Source organism: Oryctolagus cuniculus, chromosome 6 (assembly GCF_964237555.1).
Source record: "Oryctolagus cuniculus chromosome 6, mOryCun1.1, whole genome shotgun sequence".
Classification (NCBI taxonomy): Eukaryota; Metazoa; Chordata; class Mammalia; order Lagomorpha; family Leporidae; genus Oryctolagus; species Oryctolagus cuniculus.
Genome location: NC_091437.1, coordinates 3,388,215 through 3,413,465, shown reverse-complemented (window position 1 = coordinate 3,413,465; position 25,251 = coordinate 3,388,215). Strand labels below are relative to the sequence as shown.

The 25,251-nt window shown below is 53.8% G+C and overlaps 1 protein-coding gene across 3 annotated transcripts in view; it reads left to right on the top strand.

Moving 5' to 3' along the window:
• The window catches only part of EPB41L4A (erythrocyte membrane protein band 4.1 like 4A), a 216,209-nt gene that overhangs the window by 68,979 nt on the left and 121,979 nt on the right, over positions 1 to 25,251 (top strand). For all 3 annotated transcript variants that reach the window (XM_051834523.2, XM_008248402.4, XM_051834525.2), the window contains exon 2: positions 16,939 to 17,043. In XM_051834523.2, the coding sequence (XP_051690483.2) occupies positions 16,939 to 17,043 (105 nt within the window). The remainder of the gene's footprint in view (positions 1 to 16,938; positions 17,044 to 25,251) is intronic.

Genomic DNA, 25,251 nt, shown 5'->3' with positions numbered 1-25,251 from the left:
GTGCACGGGCATGCAGATTGGTGTGTGCAGAAGAGCACAAGTGTGCCTGTGCACAAGAGACAGGTGTGCAGGCTGGAGTGTACTCGGTGTGTGCAGGCATGTGCAGGCGGGAGCATGGGCATGCAGACTGGTGTGTGCACAAGAGACAGGTGTGCCTGTGTGTGCACAAGAGACAGGTGTGCAGGTGGAGTGTACTCAGTGTGTGCAGGCATGTGCAGGCGGGAGCATGGCCATGCAGGCTGGTGTGTGCACATGGTATGTGTGCACGGGCATGCAGGCTGGTGTGTGCACATGGTGTGTGTGCATGTGTATGCATGCAGTAGCATGGGTGTGCAGTTTATTTCTGTGTTTATATAAACACATCAAACCATGTATTTGTAGTTGATTCTTCTGTCTCCGCCAGGTTCGTGCTGTGTTCCCCTTTTCCGTATTTCTGAGTCCTTTGTCTCACAGAAGAAACCTGGTTCTTATCATTGTCGATAGATTCTCTGTGGTGGTTGGTGCGATCGTCAGCTTGACCGGGCCCAGGGTGCCCAGGTGCTTGGTTGGATGTTCCTCTGGGTGTGTCGGCGGGGCGTTTCTGGGTGAGGTCACAGTTCAGCTGATGGACTCAGCGAAGCAGTTTTCCTCCCCAGTGTTGCAGGGCCTCAGTCCATCTGGGGAAGGCTGAGTGGGAGGGGAGGGCGAGTGAGGGAGATTCCCTCTGTCTCTGCCCAGCTGTCGTCAGGCTGGGATATCCGTCTCTGCTCCAGTCTTGGGTGGAAACACACACTCTGGGCTCTCCTAGGTCTCCGCCTGCCAGCTCTGGATCACAGCACTTCTTGACCTCCCTAAGTGCAAGAGCCAGTTTGCTCTAACAGATCATCTCCTTCGTGTACACACACAATTTCTTATTATGAATGCCTTATACATACACAGCTTCTTATAGAACCCTTTTATGTATATACATATACATATAGTGCGTACATATGGATAGCTCATTTAGGTAGGTATATATGTCCATGAGTGCACTTACATCTTTTTATAGATCCTGTTGGGATGCACACGTATGTATGTGGTCTTCAGAAAGTTCATAGGAAATGCACATGAAAGAACGATGCATGGATTTCTGTTTTTTATATCGCAATAAATTTACTCACTATAAAACATCTGAGCAGAATCTAGTTTGAGGTGTTAAGAAAGATGAGATTAACTTGCAGAGAGCCCGTCTCAGAGCAGTGTGAATTTGGCTAAAACTGAAGTAAGAACAGACACCACGCTGATGGTGAGCCTTGCAGAAGGATGGAGAAATCACCGATGCTTATGAAAAATCAGTGAGGACGCTGCCCCGAAGACCTCAGGGTTTATGGGTGGGTAACTCGTTCTGAGGTGGGACGAGCCCACGCTGAAGATGAAGCCCGCAGCAGCAGACCCTGCGTGGCCCTCCGTGATGACGGCGTGATCGCATGGCTGTCCGTGATGAAGGCGTGACTGCACCGCCCTCCGCGGAGTGGACCCGCTGCCGTCAGCAGCACAGACAACAACAGCACTGCCACCAGCCCGCCTCGTCGGCCCAGCTTGCGCAGCTGCCTCCAGCCCGCCCGCCCGGTTGGCTCAGCGTGCACAGCTGCCGCCAGCCTGCCCCATTGGCCCAGCCCGCCCCGTCGGCCCATCCCACCCGGTTGGCTCAGCGCGCACAGCTGCCGCCAGCCTGCCCGGTCGGCTCAGCGCGCACAGCTCTGAGTGCAGCAGACTTGCTGCATGATGGATGCCGAGACTGCTGTGTCTGCATCAGCGCAGACGAGAGCAGAGCTGTCAGTGACATTTTTATATTTTTAAAAGATTTATGTATGTGTAAAGATAGGCAGAGAGAGACGAGGAGAGAATGCCCCCCTCTGCCGGTTTCCCCCCAAAGGCCTGTGCCAGCTGGGGCTGTGCTGGAGCTGAAGGGGCCCTACTCGGGTGGCAGGAACCCACTGACTGAGCCATCCCCACTGCCTCCCAGGGTCTGTATCAGCAGGAAGCTGCGGTCGGGCACCAGAGTCGGGATCAGACCAGGATGCAGGCGTCTCAACTGTGAGGCCGAGCTCTTGGCCCGCGTTGGAAATGAGTGGGGACGGGCTCCTGATGCTGTGGTCGGGAGAATCGCGGCAGAGCACGAACCATGGCTCTGCTGGGATGGAGCGAAGCATGACGAGAGCCACTGCTACCACGAGGTGGAAGTGGCCCGCTCGGAGCAGAAGCCGACGCTCGATACAAAGGCCACAGCTCCGGGTTGTGGGCGCTCCGGGCCTCTTGCTTCTTGGCTTTCTGGAGGCCTGAATAAGGATGCCTTCTGCTATGGAGAGAGTGTTCCGAGAAGGTTACCCAGAGCCGGGACACAAACACGGCCCGGGGCCTCCCCAGAGTTCTTCTCCCGTGCAGGCAGGCGCCCTGGCTCCTTCCTCTCATCACACAGGGCGGTTTTGTGAGAGCTCCCAGAGAAATCACGAGGCCTCCACCTTACAGTCCTAATTGGGCTCCTTCTGACGTCTTCCTTTTTCCTTATTAAAAAAATTCAGGGGGCCGGCGCTATGACGCAGCGGGTTAACACCCTGGCCTGAAGCGTTGGCATCCCATATGGGCACCGGTTGGAGACCCGGCTGCTCCACTTCCTGTCCAGCTCTCTGCTATGACCTGGGAAAGCAGAAGATGGCCCAAGTCCTTGGGTCCCTGCACCCACATGGGAGACCCAGAGGAAGCTCCTGTCTCCTGGCTTCGGATCGGCGCAGCTCCGGCCGTTGCAGCCAATTGGGTAGTGAACCATCAGATGGAAGACCTCTCTCTCTTTCTCTTTCTCTGCCTCTCCTCTCTCTGTGTAACTCTGACTTTCAAGTAAAATAAATATTTTTTAAAAATTCAGGACTTCTGCTTTTCTTCAGTGAATGATGTAGAAAACCCTGCACAGATGTGAAATCCCCAAGACCCCCGGAACTGTGGGGGTGGCCTAGTGGCCATCATTGTTACTGAGAAAAGTGGCTTGGAGTGTATACTGAGAAGTAGTTTACGGTTTTAATTTTTATCTTTTAATCCCATTTTCCCACCGGCTCTTTGGTGCCGTGTGTATCACCCAATAGGACCTCACTTCGGGGAAGGTTGTACCAAGGAGGGTTGTGGCGCAGGAAACCAAATGCTGTTATTAAACATTAGCAGTGGAGACTGTGAGAGCTTGAGATAAGAGCTGGTGCCACACAGGCTTCAGGGTGTCCCAGAAACCAGGGCAGCAGGCGGGCTATGCTGCGGGGAGGTTGGAGGTGAGCATGAAACGTTTTGGCTGCAGTTTCCAAGGCTTTCCTGCCTCCCCGCAGCAGGAAGACAAGGATCGCTCATGTTTGGCCTGTGCTCTGAGAGCGTTCAGTTCCAGGCTGGTGGCATCGTGCTTCACCCTGAATCCTGTGATGACAACCTGCATGGGTTTAGCAGCTCACAGTCACAGGTCAGGACACGGAGCCAGGCCCGGCTGGGCGGGTTTTCCCATGTGGCGTTGACTGGGGGCACTCTTCAGTACTGACCGGTCGGTGAGAGTGGCCTAAACCGTCTCCCTTCACTGCCCGAGCCCTCTGGCCCCACTTCTGATCTCTCCACAAGTGTCCCTGGCAGAGCCGTCAGCTTCCGTCAAGTGGCTCGGGGGTGCACAGCACCAAGGAGGAAGCAGTCGCTTGCTTTTACACCCAGGCGGGAACTTCTGCGACACTCCACGGGGGGTGGGGGTGGGGGAGCAGGCATAGACTGGCCCAGAACCAGGGAACAGGAAGTGGATCCCCTCTTGTTGAGAAGAGAGTCAAAAAATGTGGAGGAATCTTTGCTGTTCCACTCCTTGAAACAATTAAGAGAAGACAAATGGATTTTAAAAACTTCTCAAACCTTTTGTTTAAAAAAGGTTAATGTTTCTAGTATGAACTTTTAACTGCTCGCATTAAACATAATACATTTATAGGATCTGAAATCCCTGTGGGCATTTAGCCCAGCAGTTGCACACCCACATCACAGTACCTGGGTTTCACTCCAGCTGCTTGCCAGTGCAGGCTGGGAGGCAGTGGTGATGGGTCAAGTCACTGGGCTCCCGCCACCTGCGTGGGAGGCCTGGACGAGTTCCTGGCTCCCAGCCTCAGCCTGGCCCTGGTGCGGCCACTGGGGGCGACTGGGAGAAGTGGCCCAGTGGATGGGAGCTCTTTCTCTCTCTGTCACTCTGCCTCTCAGGTAAGTCAATAAAAATGAAGCAAGATTGTGAGTTACATCTTTTCTTCATTCAAGTTAGTGTGCTGAGGACTCTGCCTTCGGCGAGGACGTGTGTTTATAAAGCACAGGTCCTTGTCTTCACACATGTTCTCCTGCTGGATAAGGCATGTGAGCTCGGAAACTCACCATGTGAGCATCCGTCACGGAATCCTCCGAAGTTCCGTCTCGGGGTGTGTAACCCATTTTCTTTTTCCTTGAAGACTGTGTTGTGGAAACGTCTCGCTGCCCAGCATTTTGGCAGCAATGTCACGACTGTGATGAGGGAACGGACACGTGAGGGTCTCTGGAATGCACCTCATGCTACCCATGCAGCTCTTTTAGCTCAAAAGTCAGTTTCTGGCCGGCGCCGCGGCTCACTAGGCTAATCCTCCGCCTCGCGGCGCCGGCACCCCGGGTTCCAGTCCCGGTCGGGGCGCCGGATTCTGTCCCCGTTGCCCCTCTTCCAGGCCAGCTCTCTGCTGTGGCCAGGGAGTGCAGTGGAGGATGGCCCAGGTGCTTGGGCCCTGCACCCCATGGGAGACCAGGAAAAGCACCTGGCTCCTGGCTCCTGCCATCTGATCAGTGTGGTGCGCCGGCCCCAGCGCGCCGGCCGCGGCGGCCATTGGAGGGTGAACCAACGGCAAAGGAAGACCTTTCTGTCTCTCTCTCTCACTGTCCACTCTGCCTGTCAAAAAAAAAAAAAAAAAAAGTCAATTTCTGAAAACTACCTATTGAAATAAAATCAGACTTGAGCTGTGAAGATAGAATTTCTGAATGGCCTTTGCCTGCTTTTCTGATATTGACTTTGATGGACTGATCTCGCTGTGTTTATCAAAACCAACATCGATCCAGTGCTGGCAGCTGAGGCACAGGTTATTCTGGGATTTTGGCGGTTCTTTCCAACGACACCCTTTTCTGTTCCAGAATGTGATTCAAGATACCTCGGTGCCCTTGGAAAGGCCCGTTTTTAAAGCTTGTTCCTTGTCCGAGATACACGAGAGGTGAACATGTGACCTCTGTTTCAGGCAGTTGTATTTCCTGAGATTCGATGTTTTAGTGCAAACTTGATGAAACCAAATAGTGGCCTTCGGTTCGTGCTGAAAACCCGCCCTGCACCTGCACTGTGGGCTCTCTGGTTCCTGTCCTCTGTGATTCAGCTTCTGAGCTTCCCTGTGGACTGCCTGTTCTTTTTTCCTTCTGTTTCCACTTTGTTGCAAGTTCTGTAAGAAACTGGGAGAAGATGAATGCCTGCTTGGTGCTGATGCTGCTGCCCTGGTCCTGTCCCCAGGTCTCTGGGGTGCTGGCCCTGTGGCCTGGGGCAGTGCAGCCATCTCCTGGTCTCAGTCTCACCTGTGAGCCGAGGAGGAGGGGTGGCTTACAGGGCGCTCCAGGTACCTGAGCTCCGGGAACTCTGCCTGCTCTGCAGTACGGGTCAGGACTGAGCTTTGGGCCAGGCGTTTGGTGCACCAGTTGACGCCTCTTGGATTGCCCACCTGTTGGTCAGAGTGCCTGGGCTCATGCCCCAGCCCCTCGGCCCTGATCCAGCAGCCTGCTGAAGCACACCCTGGGAGGCACGATGATGGCTCAGGTGCTCGGGTCCCTGCAGCTTGGCCCTAGCTGCTGTGGGCGCCTAGGAAATAAATCAGCAGGTGGGAGATCTCTCTCTAACTTGCAAAGAAAAACAAAGAAAAGAGCATATTTTTGCCTTTCATGGGGTGGAGCAATCCTCAGACCCTTTTAGTCTTGGGATCCCTTACGTGTTTTCAATTGATTGAGAATCTCACAGAGTTTTGTTTATATGGGTTATCTCTGTGGAGTTGACCATTATTATACATTAAAACCAAGAACTGTAAGAAATTAGTTCATTAAAAATATAAGAAATTAGTTAATTAAACACTATGAAAAGTCATGATTCTATATTTTTGCAAAAACCGCTATAATCTCTAAAACACGACCGTTTTGGCGGGAAGAGTGCCACAGCTTTGCAGCTGCTTCATGGCAGGTAGCTGGATCCTTGCCTGTCTTGTGCCTGGTCTGTGGTGATGTCACACCCCAGGTAACCTCCAGAATGCTTTGCTTGTAAGAGGAGAGCAGACGATGACGAGCGCCAGTAATGACAGGACTATCCTCCTGCCTCTGCGGCCCCAGGATGTGTGCTCCGACCTGCTTTAGGATTACTGTGCAGTGGAAGGAGGTGGGGCTCCGAGGACAGGTATTTCTGGGCCGTATCCTTCCTTAACCACTCACCACCTTCCGTGTTCTGTAACCAGACTGCACATCCTCTGTAGCCCTATTTGGAAAATGGGAATAAAAACACCAACCTTGCACAGCTGTTGTGAAGATGAGACAAGTGCAGTGCACCCTCCGTAACCACGAGTCCACCAGCCGTGGGCTGAAAATAGCCAAAAGGGGTGGGCGTCAGGTGCAGTGGATCAGACACAGCTTGGGACATCCACGCCCTATGTGGGAGAGCCTGCGTTCCAGGCCTGGTTCTTCTCCAGATTCTAGCTTCCCCATTATGCATGTGCGGGAGGCAGCAGTGGTGGCTCGAGTACCTGGGTCCCTGCTGCCCACGTGGGACACCTGGATGGAGTTCCTGGCCCAGCTTTGACTATCGCAGGCATTTGAGGAGTGAACCGGCAGATAAGAGATCTCCTTCTCGCTCTGCCTCTATCTGAAATCTTTTTAAATTGTGTCTGTCCTGAACATGTGCAGACTTTGTTCTTTTTCAGGATTCCCTTATGCAGTAAGAGCAACAGTACCTGCATAGCACTCGCCTTGCATTAGGTGTGACAAGCCATCCACCGATAGTCTAGTGTACAGGAAGGTGTGTGGGGCTGGGTATAGACACGACACTACTGCGTGTCGGGGACTCCAGCACCTGTGACTTTCAGAGTCCTTGGTGGAGGTGGAGGTGGGGTGGGGGTCCTGTTGCCAGTCCTCCCAATACCCAGGCAGCTGTGTAGGAAACCCCCCCCCCCGCCCCGATCCTGTCAGTGCACACAATGAGAGTAACTCACCGTCATTTTCTTTGTAGCTTGAAATGTCCTGAAGAAGGCGAGCGGGGTGGAGGGAAACATCAGGGAGAACAAAGGCACTGCCGTGGGTGTGTGCCCAGGTGGCACCTGCCACTCCTCCCCTCCCCCGCCTCTTCCATCTGGGCTGGCCCTGGGGCTGGCTTTGGTCATTGGAGCAGAACAAGAGTGTTGCTGGGCCCAGGTCCCGTGTGCTGGCCTCAGGCCAGCGTGCTGGAGAGAGATCCGAGCAAATGGAGCCCGCCTCCCCAGTCAGGTGTCCTGGGGAAGGGAGCCACCTGGGTCCCTCAGCCTGGCCAGCTGCCGAGACCCTCACCACCCCTTCCAAGCCCTGGCCAGATTTTAGAAACGTGAGCAAACTGTTGCTGCTTCGAGCTGTCCATTTTTAACGTTTTCTTTTCTTTCTTTTTTTTTTGACAGGCAGAGTGGACAGTGAGAGAGAGAGACAGAAAGGTCTTCCTTTGCCATTGGTTCACCCTCCAATGGCCAACGCAGCCAGCGCGCTGCGGCCGGCGCACCGCGCTGATCCGATGGCAGGAGCCAGGAGCCAGGTGCTTCTCCTGGTCTCCCATGGGGTTCAGGGCCCAAGCACCTGGGCCATCCTCCACTGCACTCCCTGGCCACAGCAGAGGGCTGGCCTGGAAGAGGGGCAACGGGGACAGAATCCGGCGCCCTGACCGGGACTAGAACCCGGTGTGCCGGCGCCGCGAGGCGGAGGATTAGCCTAGTGAGCCACGGCGCCGACCCATTTTTAACGTTTTCTTTCTTCTCTTTAGTTAATGTGCAATGACTGTGCACCTGCGTGACATCAGTACATGTGTATGGTGTGTGATGCACACGCCTGTCTCAGCATCGCTTTATGTTGGAGACCTTGGAGTTCCTCCCTCCTGGTTTTCACGCGGTGAATAATGTGTTATTTCAGACCACAGTCACCGACCTGTGTGGGCACCAGGCGTGTTCCTCCTTCTGTGGCCTGCTGCTCGCCCCCCACCCCTGCAGTCATGGTTCTGCTTGCCTCCACCCAGATCAGTGTTCCGAGCTTCTATGCATGAGAGAGAACACGCAGCTTTTGTCTCTGCCTGTCCTGCGGTGACTTGTCACACGCGGTAGGTGGCAGAGCCGTTGAAGTCTGAGAAAGCTTGTTAGACGTTTGTCAGTGTGAGTGAAGCAGGTGGCACCTTGGGAAAATGAGCGCCTTTTGCTCATGGTGTTCATGAGGGTTTGTGGGGGCAGGCACTGAGTGCAGCCCCCCGTCCCTGACCCCTTCTCCCTACAAGCCTAAGCTCAGAAGTCTCGCGAGCTGATGTGTTCCCGGGGAACGTGGACTCTGTTGTTTGATTGGTGGCACGGTGCATTTTTGAGTTTCCTGTGGGGTTCATCACGTGTCTGGCGGGAGTGAGCCCTGTGTCTGCACTGAGGGAGCTCTCGTTCTGCTCAGCTGGCCGAAACCTGCCTGTCGGGCGTGTGATGTCAGGTTAATCCGCAGAGGCGTGTCACTCACCGCGGAGGGATTCTTTGTTCTCGTTGAAATCCCCACAGCAGTGTTTTCAAAGGAACTTGAGCTGCCGGGAGTCTTCCTCTAAGACTCTAAGCCTCTTGTGGCTCAGTTCCGTCCAGAAGCGGCGGGTGTGCGGTGCTGGGAGTTAAGTGGCATGTCCCAGGTGTTAGTCTCATCTTGAAGGATGCACTCTGCAACCTGTAAACGAAGCCTTTGCCGGTGCTCACAGAAGGCTGTATGCGTTCTTGATTCATTTTCTTAACTGTCTCCTATTCAGTCTTTTTTCTTTTCCTAATGATGGAAATCCAAATTCCTGCCAGATTCAACTCATGGAAGAAAACTTTCCACAGTTTCATGTACAAAATTTAGTATCAGGTTTATTGTTTGAAATCTTACACATTTCAAATATAAGACATTTATTCCTTGCACCAGCTCTGGAACATACTGAACCCATTGAAATTACGTATCACTGAAGCAGGTATATGTTTTTTAACCAGAAGTACGCTTTGTGTCAGTTGAAATAAAAGGGTAAATGAATCTGCCCTTCTTTCTCGTTTCTTGTATAAACCTGGTCAGGACAATGAAGTCTTCCCGGGGACAGGCAGCGAGGTTTAATTCGCCGCTGCTGTGTTCGCACCAAGGCCTTCCCTGTGTGCTTTGGCCCCTGGTGTCCCTAATCCAGGTCCTCCTGGGTGTCAGTGGTTGCACCTCGTGGAAGGGAAGAGCTGGGGAGACTCAGGACCTCTTCCCGAGTGTCTGAGCACCAGCAGGAGAGTCACGGGTGGGCCAGTCTCAGAAGCAGGCAGTCGGCACTCTGCAGGCGCAGGGGAGGGACAGGGCGGGGGAGGCTCGGGGCCGAGGACAGGCTTGGAGGAAGGCGGTGTGGGAGCTGACCCCGAAGGAGAAGCAGGGCTCTGTCCATGACGGAGGGCGGCAGAGGTGAGCACGGGGGCCTCCGGAAGCCGAGGCAGAAGACTGTCTGGGCGCTGGTGCCGGGGGTCTCTGGGGCTCGCCTGTCTCAGGAGGCCTCGGCACGCTGCCCAGTGTGGTGGCACCGTGAGGAATTCCACACTGTGGCGGAGATTTCTTCTGTGTTAAAGACAACCCCACCTGTGGTTTGTTCTTTGCTGGGCACTGAAAGGCGGTAAGAATCATGTTTCTTCAGATTTCAGGTCACACGAGTCTGGAGCCCGCAGCCTCCTTGCTGGTCCGGGTTGGCCTGGGTGGCTGGGTGCCCCTGGGAGCTCAGGAGAATTCAGTCCTGAAGGGGGTGGGGCGTGTGATGTGCAGCGCATGTGTGCAACCATGAAACGTGGCTGGCAACCTGCCGGCTGAACCCACCTGCTGGCTGTGTCTGAGCATTCGTTTACTTAGCACCTCGTGGTTCCCAAAGCGAACCCCCAAACAGCTGGCTGCACAAGCAAGAGGCAGGACGCTCAGCCTTGGCTCACCGTCTTTTTCTTCCTGAACGCGTTCTCGGCCAGGTCAGACCCACACCTGGTACCTGGCCACGCGCACAGAGAAGCTTCTGACGGAAGCCAGGGCTGTGCTCGACTCACTTGGCTGAGGACGCTTGGGAGACGTTTCCTAGCCAGCCCACACAGCCCTGCTGCTTCTCTGGGGTCTTGTCTTGGTCTTCATAGAATAGTCTGGGTGCATCTTTCTTCTTCTTTTTTTTTTAAGATTTTATTTTCTTTATTTGAAAGACAGAGAGAGAGGTAGAGACAGAGAGTCTTCCTTCCACTGGTTCACTCCCCAGATGGACGCAATGGCCAGAGCTATGCTGATGGGAAGCCAGGAGTCACTTCCACGTGGGTGCAGGGGCCCAGGCACTTGGGCCATCTTCTGCTTTCCTAGGCCATAGCAGAGAGCTGGATCGGAAGAGGAGCAGCTGGGACTCGAACCGGTGCCCATATGGGAGGCCGGCATTTCAGGCCAGGGCTTTAACCCACTGTGCCACAGCGCTTGCCCCTGGGTGCATCTTTCTCCCCGCTGGTGCTGTTGACTGCCCACTGTAGCATCGACACTCCGTACATACTTGCAGAGCTGAAGCCATGTTTCTCTTGTAGCGCCCCTGGTGGAACCCGCCCTTGCTCTCCAGACGCGGACGCTGGGACTGGCCCTGCCTGCTCCTCCTCCTGTTTCGCCTCTCCGTTATTTCTCTGTCAGGTCTTAGATTTCTACTCAAGGGTGATTTCTTTTGAACCTGAAGACTTTAAACACAAACTCAAAAATATAGAGCCACAGGCAGTCTCCATGGAGAACTCATGTGAAGAACAAAATTATCCATAAGTCTGAGAGCGGGAGGCGTCACACAGGCCCCCAGCAGGCCCCCAGCTGGGGGGAGAGTTACTGGAAGCCACGGGGGCAGGGGTGTGGGCAGCCGACCTGCAGCCGCACCCCAGCAGCGATCCGGGCTGGCACCCGTGCGGGCTGGGTTTTGTCACAGGACAGTGTCGGAGACAGACGAGATGTTGAGAGGTTTTCATGTGCAGACTTGCTTGACGTGGTGACAGAAATACAGTGTTTCTGAGGCTCCCTGGCCCTGCTCCCAGGGTGTGTGGACGCGCCCGCGTGTGCAGAAGGCTGCCGAGGGAGTCACGAGGGTCTCGTTTGCTCTCAGGTCAAAGCACTGGGTTCATTGCATGGTGCTGGTGCTTTCCTTGTGGTTTCTTTGTGGTGGACGAGAAAATCTGCTGCAGCCCCAGGTTTGTGAAGGGGCCTCGGCTCCAGGGGCTCTGCGAACACGGAGTGACAGGCTCTGTCCTGGTGTTTCAGGAATGAGAGTTCAGGACATGGTGATTTCCTCCTATGCGTGACATTGTTGCGATTTTCATACTTTCCGCACTGCTTGCCTTTTGTATATTCTTCACGCGTGGAATGTGGTGTTCTTTTTCTGCTTTAGAAATTGATTATATGTAGGAGAAAACCCTAGCATTTCTAGTGGATGTGGAAGCAAGAAGTCCTTTGTGTACGTTTGTTTGGCCTGCGGTTGAGACACTGGTGGGAATGCCTGTGTCCCAGATTAGCCTGGGGTCAGTGCCCCCGGCTGTAGCCCTGACTCCTGCTGCCTGCCCCTGCAGGCCTGGAGACAGCAGTGATGGTCCCTCCATTTGTGTGCGAGACCTGGAGTGCGTTCCTGGCTCCCAGCTTCAGCTCCGACCTATCCTCCACCATTGTGGGAATTTGGAGAATGATCCATTGGATGGGAGTCCTCTCTGTCTTGGTGTCTTTCTCTCTGCCTTTGAAATAAAAGAAAAATAGAAGAGTTTGCACAAAGAAGCCTTGGTTTACACATGTCAGAACACCATGGGCCATTTCACTGCTGGAACTGCAGATGTCATCCTTGCCTGCTTGGGATGGGATTAGGTGGGGCTGTGTGGCTCTGGCTGCTCTAGGTTTTCCCTGTGTACCTACCGGCACCAGGCAGGAGAGAGGACAGAGATGGGGATGGGAGATGGGCCTCGGAGCCAGCCTTTCAGAAAGATTCGGGAGTGGCAGGAAGGGTGTGTGTGTACTTTCTGCAGCAAGTTGGGAAATAGGGAAACTCTTTAAATGGATTGGGAATTATAAAAAAAAAAAAATCCTCAAAGGCAGAAGGCAAATGAAGGTGAAGACATGGGCAGGGGATCCGTGGGGGAAGTGGGGGTGAACTCTGTGTTCCCAGCGTGGTGGCTGTGGTTGCAGCTGTGTGGGGCTCAGAAGATGCCCTGGTGCCCGTCAGGGTGATGTCTGCAGAGCCCCGAGTTGGTGTCTTGCTGATGATTCTTCTCATGGTTATGTTAGCAAAAACCAGCTTTAAGAACTCTGCCTGATGCACTTAGGTTCCCAGGATTAGCTGTTGGTATTCATGATGATATTCTTTTTTTTTTTAGATTTATTTTTTTTTTTTTTGAAAGAGTTACACAAAGAGAGGAGAGACAGAGAAAGAGAGAGGTCTTCCATCCGCTGGATCACTCCCCAATTGGCCGCAACGGCTGGAGCTGTGCTGATCTGAAGCCAGGAGCCAGGAGCTTCTTCCAGGTGTCCTATGTGGGTGCAGGGGCCCAAGGACTTGGGCCATCTTCTACTGCTTTCCCAGGCCATAGCAGGGAGTTGGATCGGAAGTGGAGTAGCAGGGACTCTATCTGGCGCCCAAATAGGATGCCGGCATTGCAGGTGGCAGGTTTACTTGCTAAGGCACAACACTGGCCCCTCATGATGATATTCTTAATAAATAGGTGGCTGGACCCAAGTGCTTATTCTCTTACTCAGGGTTTTTGCTGGGGACTCTGGTGTGGGTCTTGGTTCACACAGGCGTATTCTGCACTCCCCTGGAGGGAGGGAAGGAGGGAGGTTCCCTAGTGCTTCCTGTTGACCATTTGAAGAAGGTTGGAAAGTCCAGCTCAGAAGTCAGCCAGCAGGCCTGCGGGTCCCAGCCGGTCCCATCTCTGGGGGCCTCTTGCTGGACCTGCCCCAGGCCCCCAGCTCTCCCTTCACCGTTGTCTCAGCTTTTCAGAGTGTTTGGCCCAGGCTGTGCACCTGCGTCTCCACCCCACCACCCTGCGGCCAGCACCCACACGATGGTGAATTCTGTCCACACAGGGAGCAGCTGGTGCTGTGGCCCCAGAACAAAAGGACTAGGACGGAAACGCCTCTGTTAAGAACATTTGACGGTTAAAGTCTTTTGGTATAACTCACAGATGAAAAGACAAAAGTCATAATCATCTCAGAGTATCAAGAAGAAGTTGATGTGTCTCTCACTCCTGATTAAAAACTGAGATAGTTGAAACAAACCAAGCCTGCAGAATGTGGGGTCTCCTGTGTGATGGGGCTGTGTCAGGGCCCTGGCACCTGCCGTTACTAGTGGTGAGGTTCTGGAAGCAGCCCCGCTGGGGGCCAGCGCTGTGGCACAGGGCTAAGCTGCTGCGTGCTATGCCTGCATCCCATGTGCTGTACCGCTTGCAGTCCTGCGGCTGTGCTGCTGATCTGGCTCCTGCTAAGGTGTCTGGGAAAAAGCAGGCGATGGCTCGTGTCCTTGACCCCTGCCACCCACAGGGAGACTGGGGGACTGGCGTTGAATTCCTGGCTCATGGCTTCAGCCTGGCCCAGCCCTGGCTGTCACAGCCATCTGGGGAGTGAACCAGTGGATGGGAGACCTCTCTCTCTCTTCTTCCCCCTCCCTCCCTCCCTGTCACTCTGCTTTTCAAATACATAGGTCTTACTAAAGGCACATAAGCGGTCCCACTGAAGCCAGGAAGAAGAGAGGAGGCAGACTGCTCCGACCCCGGTGATCTTGTGAGGGAGGCCCCACCAGCTCAGTAAGGAAAGAGAATCGGCGTCAGGGAGGCGTTTTGAAAAGGAGTGGCTCGAGCAGTGTGTGTGATGATCTCAGACAACTCCAGAGACAAGCTGTTTCACTTGATAGGCGGTCAGCAAGATGGCTGGAGAAAAGAGCATTGTGCAGAGTTACTTGCTTCTGGTACCTTAGCAGTAGGCAGCCAGAAGCCGTCAGGATAAGCATCGCCAGCATAGAGTGCCTGAGAATAAGCCAAGTCAGTGTCAGTTTTCTGGGGGCACCACACGTTAGCGTGAACGCAGTGCTTAGGTGCACCCCCACTCGGCATCTCGTGGATCTGCAGGGTGTGAAGGGCACAGGCTTGTTTGCCCAGGCCAGGGGTTGGCCAGCTCGGGTCTTCTCTGAAGATCTGGGAGGGCTCTGCTGCCAGGCTCTTCCAGGTTGTTGGTAGAGGCCCCTCTTGGTGATGGCAGGGCCGGGTCTCCTTGCGGGGTGTGCTGGGGGCTCCCCTGGGCTGCTGGAGGCTGCTGCTCTGATGGCCTCTCTGTCTTCCCCAAGGCAGGGCATGCACGGAGTCTCCTGCCGTGAGGGCCTGTGACCTCCCTTTTCCTGGAGAAAGTGCTGTGCATTTCAGGGTGCCTGTGGCTAGAGGAGGTCAGCTGTGCCATGTGACCCAACACATTCTGGGAGCGGTGTCTCCTTGTCTTCTGCTTCCAAGGTCAGGGCAGGCATCTGGGGAAGGGAGGGGTGTGTGTGTGTGTGTGTGTGTGTGTGTGTGAATTCTCTCAAACCCTAAGCAGGGCTTTGTAAAGCTCCTTGTACTACATAGAAGAAAACTGTAGGCTTCACTCTGTAAATACCACGTTATTTCTCCCCACCAGTCATCTCGTCTGTTCACTCAACTTCATTCCTTTAAATTCCCCAAAAGAATTGTTTACTTAACAGGCAAGAGGAATCCAAGATTTCTTTTAGTGGAGAAAAAAAAGTCTAAGAATTGGCAAAGACAATTTTGAGAAAGAACAATGGCCATTGAAGAAATTAGATTACTAACATCTTGGGGGCGTCGGTCCTAGAATATCCCCGTTAGCAGATGTTGAAGTTGTTTTGGATCTGAAGGGAAAGAGCAGCCCTTTTGTTGAGTGGGGGAGCAGGTGTCTGCTGTTCGGACGTGAAGAGCTGCACCCACCGAGTGTGCCTGTGCAGCTCCCTCATGAACTGGGGTCACTTGCTGTCCACCCCAAAAGTGCCGATTGCAGTGGGCTCCCTTTCCCCTGCCGTTACTGCTCAGCCAGTCCAGGTACAGGCAAGGATGTAGGGAAACAAGTGCCCTTGTGGACCGGGCTGGGAGGGCCTTTCAGACAGTACCCACTACAGTTCTAAGTGCGTACAAGAGTACCTCACAAAGCTCACAGGAAATGGAATTAAAAGATAAGCGTATATTGGTGCAACAGTGTTTCAAATTCATGCATAAGAGGGGGCCTCTATAACCTGATGGAAAATGCATGTTACAGAAAAGCTGTGCGTGGATATCCAGCTTTGTCTGCACCAAAGGCGGCTTAGCTTTTAATCCCATTCCTATGGACTTGGTGCAGTGGCTGCTGCTTCTACAGATGAGTAACCAGCCTTCTAGATTTTTCTGCAGGGAGCTGCACAGGTCAGTGAATGAGCGCAGGGAGGTGTACACTGGTGTCCTTACCGTGGCTGTAGTGTCCGGCAACACGGAGCTCTGTCACGGACGAGCTTTTTAGTTACAAGTAAGTTAATGGAGTTTTTTTTTTTTTTTTTTTTTTTTTTTTTTAAGACACCATGAAATTTAACCAAGGTAGTTAGAGGAAAGCGACGCACTCCGTGTCTGTGAGAGGAATTCCTTCCCCAAGAGTGTGAGAGGAGTTCCTCCCCCAAGAGTGTGCGTTACCACTCATCCATGATGCATGCACTCAGAACATCCCCCTGCGGTCAGGGACCTGTTTGCTGCTAGCTGTGCCGTGGTCGGGGCCTACCTTTCAGGGGTGAGTGTACTTGGTAGGCACTGAGGGCAGGTAGCGGGAGCAAAAGCCCTATGTTGTCGTCCCTGTGTTTGACTTCGTGAAGCTCTCTTGGATGGCCGGGGCTGGCTGCCTGAGAGGGGCAGAAGCCAGGAGCAGTCCAGAGCTGTCCTGCCGCGCCTCCCAAGCAGATGTCTTCAAGATTAGTGTGGCACGGGTAGCCCTTCTTATCATTGACATTTGATATGCTAAATGACGAGAATCTTAAGTGAAAGACTGTGTAAATAGTAGTGGGGCGTGGGGGATGACGAGAGCTTGGCTTTAGGGACCAGAGCTTCAAAAGCAGCCAGAAGAAACGTTTTCTTTATGTCTGAGCTTGGTGAGAGGTGAGGTGAAGTAACGTCCCAAGGGCCGCTCAGAACATTCGCTGTACAGCTTTGATCTGGGGATTGGAAGTGAGCGCTTTTGCTGCTGTCATTTTAATTTGATTTATCTTTGGTATGAGTTATGCGAATAATCCTGGAGGTGAAAATTGCTTTCTAAAAATGAAAGAACTGTGGGGTTTTTAACCAGAGTGTTTCTTGCTGAATTACTGGATATTTGTCATACCAAACTTATATCTTTACTAAAAGAATATTGTCCTGAGGATAACTTATAATCCCATAAGAAGAGAAGCTTTTGTTCACCTAAAACCCTCTGCAATTTAAAAATTCTTTCCCAAAGCAGTTACTTCAACATGCTTTACTTTGAGTCACATTCTTCTTTGTACCTGAGGCCACCTTTTAAAGAAGGAACCATGTCTAATAAAAATGCTCCCCTTGGCCCATTGTCATGATGGGGTGATGGGCCGGCACTGAGGAAGACGAGGTGCTGCTGAGGAAGTAAGAGTGCGAATTGTTTTTGCAGAAGTCCACGAGAGCCTCCGTGGTCCTGGAGCACGTGTTCCGTCACATCAACCTCGTGGAGATAGATTATTTTGGGCTGCGCTACTGTGACAGAAGCCATCAGACGGTAAGTACCGCGGCTTCCTGGTGATAAAGGCCACTCTCATCTCGGCCTTTCCTGGCGCGGCTCGAGGTAGTTCGCTCTTTGTAACCGAGGGTGACTTTCTAAACCTCCAACGTAGTTTCCCCTGGTGATGTCCTTGCATTCCCTCTCTGCCCATAGCCTGCGGGGTGCTGGATTGGCAGGTACCTATGCGGGGTCCATCCTTGCAGCACGGCACGGTGAGCCCCGATGGCTGCTGGGGAAGTGTGGGATGCGTCCCTTGGTGTGTGTTACACGCCTGGGCAAGCTCTCAAAATGACAGGAGGCATTGCCTCTTAGATAGGAGACAGTTAAAGAGAAGAAATCCATAGTGTCAAGAAGGGGTCCATGTAAGTTTTGAAAGTGGCTTGGGCAATAACAGCATATAAAACAAGAGGGGTTTTCACGGGAGAAATTGATGAGTAGGGTAGGCGAGACAACCTGGGCTTTGGTCCATGTCAGCTCTTCCTGGGATCACCCCCACTTCCTGTCTGGGCTTTGGATCTCATGTGAGCTCTTCCTGGATCACCCCCACTTCCTGTCTGGGCTTTGGATCTCAAGTCAGCTCTTCCTGGGATCACCCCCACTTCCTGTCTGGGCTTTGGATCTCATGTCAACTTCCTGGGATCACCCCCACTTCCTGTCTGGGCTTTGGTTCTTATGTGAGCTCTTCCTGGGATCACCCCCACTTCCTGTCTGGGCTTTGGTTCTTATGTGAGCTCTTCCTGGGATCACCTCCACTTCCTGTCTGGGCTTTAGGTCCGATGTCAATGCTTCCTGGTATCACCTCCCAGGGTCTCCCTTCTGGGGAAGGACGGGGAGGTATTGAGTGGAAAGGGTTTGGAGGTGGTGACTTTGTGGAGCCTAAGAAAGAGCTTAACCTCAGATGGAGATCGCCCGACTGCTTACCCTAAATACACTTTCTACGTTTTACTTACTATGCTTCCCATCCTTTCTTGCTGTGGAAGTAAAGATCTCTCCTGCTTCCTTTGGGGTCTCGCAGCCTTCCCTGGGCTGTGGGGTGCACGCTAAGGGGAACGTGATTCCCTGAGAGTCCTAGGCCTGACGGTGGGAGGCTATTGCTGCTGATGGCTGTGGTCCTCCATGGGCTGCAGCCATAGCCTGTTCTGTTGCACAGGAGGGTTTCGTGAGACGAGAGGAAGACCGTGGGTGTGTGGGACAGCTTTCCACAGACAGGAAAAGCTTTCCACAGGCCACCGTCATCAGCACACTTCCTGCAGAGGCGGTGGGTGTGTTGGAAGTTCACAGAGGTCTGTCCCGTGCGGGCCACTGCAGAGCTGTGCTGGCAGACTCAGCGGCATGCTGTGCAGGGCTTCTTGCGTCATATCTGTGCTTTTGAGATAATATTTTTCTTAGCAGGGAAAACAGTTTCTTATCTGATATGTCAGGCGTTGTCTGGAAAGACTGTCTTGCTAAAATGATGCAGATCTTATCTTGCCTCTGTCCCTTTTTCCCCTTTGGAGGAAAAAAAAAAAAAAAAACCCAAAAAAGTTAAAGAATTCCAAACAATGGCCCTTCCTTATTGTTGCAAAAGAATTAGCAGTCAGTGTTGATAGCTTGTTGAAAGTTTTGTAGGGCTTATATTAAGGCCAGAAATTCTCTCATCTTTACTCATAGGGTTTGACATTTGTGATAACGTTTACAGTACAGGTTTTGGGAGAAAGTAAGATTATACATTCAGAAGGAAAGAGCTATTAAGTCGTGTTGTTTAGATGTGATGAGAGCGTTGGGTGTAAAAATGACCTGAAAAACGTACTCCCTGCCTCGGAATTCCCTGCCTCGGAATTTGTGTGACTTTCTTCGTGTGAGCACAGATACAATGGATGATGTGTGAATGTCGCTGTCTTTGCATGTTCAGGTGTGGTATCTGGTTGCCTTACGGTTCCTTTACTGTAGACAGCTGTGAGAATCATCCCAAGAATCCCGCACTGCCTCCAGCTAACCTCTTCACCCACGGCCCGTTGGAAGGAGAGGCGCGGTACAGCCCGCTTGAGCAAATATGAATTTAAACAATAACTCAGTGTTACGACAGAACCGGATATGGCGAGATCTCTGTCTCCAGACCCAAGCCCTGGTTTTCGTGAATGCTGCCTGGGTTACTGTCCGTTGGATTAGGTTTGAGGGACGCTTTGCTTTCTCCGTGTGCCCAAGTGTGTTTTTAGTGAGAAATGCTTGTGTCACCGTGCGGCGTGCTGTGAAAATCCACGTAGAACAGGGAGAAGGCAGGAGATGCGTGGATGAGAGCAGCGGGGGAGACAGCTCACTTCCGTGGAGAGCCTTCCGCCTGGTGCCATCGTCCCTTGCTGCTGGCACCAGGCTGCCTCGTGCCTCGCCCTGTGTCTGTGGGCAGTACCCACCTCAGCTTCACAGTGTTCGGGGTGCTTCTTACGGGAGAGGGACGGTGAGATCCGTCCGTGACAGGCAGAGCGTTGAGATGGCAGCCCAGACTTCTTCACTTTGAATGATTGGCGGCTTGGAAAGAATCCGAGGCTGGAAGGAAGGTGAGGCAGCTGCTGGCTTTCAGAAGTTGTTACCAATGGGGGTGGGGTGGGGGTGGGGAGCGGTGGGCAGAGACGCTGCCTCTGGAGCCACAGGACGGGTCTGGGTCTGCTCCTGACTGGTGGTGAAGTCACTTCATTTTTCTGAATCTTGATACCCTTATCTGTGAATTGAGATTCAAACACCTTTGCCATCTGCTGGTTCATTCCTCAAATGGCTACCACAGCGGGTTGGCCAGGCTGAGCCTGGAATTCCTCTGGGTCTCCCACATGGGTGCAGGGGCCCAATCACTGGAACCACCACCTGCTGCTTCCCCAGCACAGGAGCAGGGAGCTGGACTGGGAGCGGAGAAGCCGGGACTGGAAGCAGCACATGGTTATGGGATGCCTGTGCCATCAGCGGTGGCCCAGCCTCCTGCGCCACAGAGCTGGCCTCTTTGTGTCTCTGAGACAGACAGAATCCTCCCTCCTCTCCCTCCTTTCCTTTCCTGTCAAAGTGGAGGGGTCCCGGTGACCCCGATTGCATCTTTTCCCCTCTCCTCCTCCTCTTCTGGGTCTTGAAACTCACCTCTGCTCTTTCTCATCTGGGTTTGGGGTCGGTCGAGTCTCTCCAGTTGGCACCACCTTTCCCCACTGCCACGCCCTCCTCTGCCTGCTGCCGAGTGCCGGCCGCTGGCACCACACCTCACCTCCCCGACCTCCTCGTAGTTCGGCTTTGGTCGCTGCCGTGCCACTGGGCCTGCCTTGCTCGCCTCGCCGCCCTGTCCGTCACACTGACACCATGGGCTCCATCCTGGGATCCTCTCGCTCTGTTCTCGGGACCCCTCGCCCCTTGCCTCCTGTTTGCCAGTCCTCTTCAAGGTCACTTTCCCTCTCCCTGTGCCATCCAGTGTTGGCAGCCACCAGGACTGAGTCCTCCACCCTCTTCCCCGCTGAGTCTCTGCACCTCACACATTTAATGCGAACTCTTCCGGGACTGTTTGCCTGGGAAGATGTTTCCTTAAATGTTGACCAGATCTTTGTGTGTTTGTATTCTCCCCTCTGCACAAAAATCCCATCCCCTGATTGCCTGCAGGCAGCTCTGCTCTGCCCTCTCGGCCTGGGTCACGCGTTCTGCGTTGTGAGGCTGGGGATTGTGTGTCCTGGCATCCGGGGATTGTGTGTCCTGGCAGCCGCCGCAGGAGCTGATAAATGTGTGGAGGTAACCGCGTGTGTCCCGCTGCACGGAAGAGAGGAAGACCGTCACGCTGGGTGATCGCAGACCCAGCTTCTCACCATCTGCGAAGTCTTCAGGCACCTGGTCAGGGAAGAGGGCCAAGGCCACGGGGTGGGAAGGCCATCTCGGGCATCCCCTGGACTTCAGGAAGAGCGTTGTGAGCAGTGCAGTGCCCGTGAGAACCAACGGCCGCGCGGACAGGGTACCTGAGAAACCCATGCCATGGCGGTGCTGAGTGCAGGGCCTGGACGGGGGTGCGGCGCCATCTCCCTGGCTGCCCTGGTTTTCTGCTGGTGAAGCTGCCGCACAGCCGGGCAGGCGTCTGCGCCTCCGTCTGAAGCCCGGTGGTCGTTGCAGCCCAGGGCTCCCAGGGGTCCCCTGTGCACAGTGAGGAGACTCCCTGCCTCCTGGAAGGCAAGCAACGGGGTGTCCCCGACCTCCAGGCCTCGGGCCCCCCGTTTCTGCAGCAGGAGAGTCACAGGTGGTCGTGGGCCTGCAAGGGGTCGCGGTGAGGCAGCCTCGGCGTGCTCTGGGCCGCGTGGCTGCTGTGGCGTCAGCTGGTATCACTGCGTGGACGCCTGTGGGCCCTCCAAGGGTGGAGGAGGAGCCGCTGAGGTCTTCGCCTTCCCCTCCGAGTCTCTCTCCTGCAAATGTTCCTGAGGCAGCGCTTTTCAAGAACTTCAGAAATCGTGCACCTGTGTGTAATTTCAGGCTGAAGGGAAAAGTCAGTTGTAAGTTTTGGTAGATGCAAATCTGTGGTTTATCGGAGACACTGATGTTATGAACTCTGTTGCCTTTCTTTTACGTGTACTCAGTGAATCCACGGATCATAGCAATTTGGACGCATTGTCTGCCTTTAAAAACACGTGAACAGGTTCTTCAGGAAAACTCAGAAATTGTTATTTATTCCTTTTTTTGTTCTTATACTTGTATTTCTATTTCACTTTCTCCATAAAATTTTCTGATGTTTTTATTTTTATTTTTTATTTATTTGAGAGGTAGAGTAGAGTTATAGACAGTGAGAGGGAGAGACAGAGGTCCTCCACCTGCTGGTTCACTCTGCAAATGGCCGCAATGGCCAGAGCTGAGCCGATCTGAAGCCAGGAGCCAGGAGCTTCTTCTGGGTTTCCCATGTGGGTGCAGGGGCCCAAGCACTTGGGTCATCTTCCACTGCTTTTCCAGGCTATAACAGAGCAGCTGGGACTAGAACTGGTGCCCCTATGGGATGCTGGTGCAGCAGGCAGAGGATTAGCCTGCGCCACAGTGCCGGCCTCCTGATCTTTTTATTAAAATGTTTACCCTGAACAACATCACACACGCAACTTGAGGCTCTAAAAGGTAGTTTCCCGAGACCTTGAGCTCCAGTTGTTACCGAGCATTAAGAGCAGTTGTTGCCATGGCTCTTATGCACGGTGGAGTCTGCATTCTCATCATTGCAGCCACGGGAGCGCTTGCTGGAGACGCGGCCCTTCCTGAGGGGTGCCGCGTTTTCTCTCTGGTTAGGCTCTGGGTCTCTGACGATTGCAGCAATCCCTGGGTAGGGGTTGGGCTGGCGAGGGTTTAATTCCTACTTTTTGTCTTTATGTGTATGAGCCCTGCGCAGCCTTGTGCACTGAACTAGAGGGAATGGAAGATTTCTGAGGCCGGCAGTGCCCTTCGTCCTAGGCCCTGGGGTCCCTGAGGTGCACGTGGTCACCCTCAACCCTGACCTCTCCCTCCCTCTAGGCTGCTGCTGTGGCTTCCCCTCCAACTCGGCTGAAAGTGATGAATTAAAACCCACTGCTTTGCAAGCAGTTGAATGAATTGTGATGATAACTCAACTCCACAGTTTCTAGGAAATGCATGCAAAGTGTTTACCAAGGCTTGTCAAACTATTTTACATTATGTTTTTTCTCTTTTATTTAGAGGTACTTGATTTATTACAACACAGAAGGGATTAAGAAAATTTAGAAATCATTCATTTTGGCTGGCACCGTGGCTCACTTGGCTAATCCTCCGCTTTCAGCATCACCAGCACCCCGGGTTCTAGTCCTGGTTGGGGCGCTGGGTACTAGTCCCAGTTGCTCCTCTTCCAGCCCAGCTCTCTGCTGTGGCCTGGGAGGGCAACGGAGGATGGCACAAGTGCTTGGACCCTGCACCCGCGTGGGAGACCGGGAGGAAGCACCTGGCTCTTGGCTTCAGATCGGCGCAGCGCCGGCCGTGGCAGCCATTAGGGGAGTGAACCAACGGAAGGAAGACCTTCCTCTCTGTCTCTCTCTCACTGTCTATAACTTTCTCTCCGTCTCTCTCACTGTCTAACTCTGTCTGGCAATCAATCAATCAATCAATAAATAAATAAAAGAAGTCATTCATTTCGACATACATTTGCCAGTACAAGCTTTTTGGTGCTGTGCTCTTATCCCATTGTGTGCTTAGTATTTTCATCAGAATTGGAGCTGCAGACTTAGCTCTTTCAGGTTACAGAAAATGAACACGTAGTCCCCGGGCAAAGCCAGTCATCGGTAAACCACCCAGCCGGCCAGCTTGCTTTCTGCTGTTTGCCCACGTGGATAAAAGCTGTGTCCTGTGGAAAGTGCCTCACCTTGGAGTTCTGGGCCCTGTTCGTCACCTGCCCTTGGTGGACCCCACAGGACTTGGGCTCCCGGGAGGACTTTTCCTCGCGAGCCGTGCATGTGCTGATAGAAGCTGAGGGTGGAAGATGCCAGAAATGACTCCTTCTGCCGCCTGCTCTACACTCTGAGCTGTGGGCTTTGAATTCCGAGGCTTTGCCTGGGCCTTGCACAAATATGCGTGAGTGGGAAAGGAACGCGCTCTCCCTTCTCGTCTGTGGCGTCTTGTTAAAGGCAGCGTTTGTCCCACTGCTTACAGCACGTTCCTGTGTTTCCCCCGGCGGCTCAGGCAGTGAGAGATGCCTTTCTTTGGTAAATGGGGATGGCAGGACTTTGGTGGGGGAGTGGGGGAGGGAGAGCCCACGGGACGCCCTCACTCAGTCTGTCCGCAGGTAGGTCCATGCGGGAGTGCCTGGGCACTGGGCGTTGCGTTCCCGAGAGCTCTCTGTCACCTGTGTGCCCCGCAGGAAGTCCCAGGTGCTCTTCCCGGAGCTGCCTGCACCCGTGTGCGCATCGCTTAGGAAGCCTCGCCGCCTACCTGACCACCCAGGAGGGATTCCTGGGTGCCTCCCAGCACACACCCCCCCCCCCCCCCCATAGCTAAGCAAGCAGAGTCCTGTTGGTTCTACTCCTTCATACTTGGAGAGATCAGGTAACTCGCCATCCAAACCAGGTGCTTTTAATTGGCACGCAATAACTGTAGGTATTCATGGTGTGCAGTGCGGTAACTGAACACCTGTGTCTGATGACCGTGCGATCAGATGGGCCCAGGGACTGTGAAAGAGGCGCTGCCAGTAACTCAGCTGGGACAACTGGCGTACACAGGCGCAAGGTCCCCTTTTCTGAATTTGAGATCTGGTGCCAGCAGGTTGGCCTGGGGTCCTGTGGAGGCCTCTGTAACTCCCTGAACAGCCCTGAGGAAGATGCCAGCTGCTGAGCCGGCAGGGTCCTTCCAGGCATGCGGCCCTGCTCACGGCTGAGCTCCGTCTCCTGCAGTGCAGCTCCTGGTGCCCAGCCAGCCGCACCCTCTGCCTGCGCCTCCCTCCCTAGACACCCTTCTTCCCTTCCCCGCCTCGTTTTTACCCTCTTAAGTACTGCTGTTCCTAACCTCCCAGGTCAGATGTCTCTGATGCTTCCCGTGTCACACACAGGGCCCTGTGTTTGCCTTTGTTCTCTCTGAGCACCTGGGCCCCTGCAGAGTGTGTGACCTGTGATGCTGCTGAGTGCGGGCCTCTCACCTGGCCGAGTGGGCCCCGGAGGTGAGGGCCTCGGCCCCTGTGCCCTGTCTGGGTGCTGCCGGTCTTTGAACCCAGCACCTCTCATGAAAGGCCTCTCCTGATGTTCGTCTTCACCAGATCTCACCTTTATTTAAGAAAAGATCAGGGAAAGCTTGCTGAGACACTAGGCAGGTAGGTTAGAGGTTTGCTGAGTATAGGGCATTTATTCCGATGTTGCTAGCGTGCTGGCGGCCCCTGGAGCTGCGGAGAATGCTCTGTCTGGTGAGAGATGGGGTCAGGTGGCGGTGACAGAAGTCATCGTGTGGGGATTGCAGCCCGGCCCGCATCGCCTGAAGCTGTGTGGTGTAGATCCCACAGTGGAGTCACTGTTTCTCCGTAGCTGTTGAAGACTAGTGAGGAAGGAGGAGGCTGTGTTTTCCTGGGAGCTGCTGTGTCCTGAGCATCCAGGAGCTGCTGGCGCGGGCAGCCCGCCTACGGCACCCGCAGTGTGCGCTGCTGCCTTCCCCTCTGTGGCCCCGACACCAGCAGAGCAGGCGTTGCGTGGCCTTCAGATCTCTGTTGATTTTGATGTGATGCAGAAGTGCAGTGGGAAAGCCTGGATTTGTCTAGGG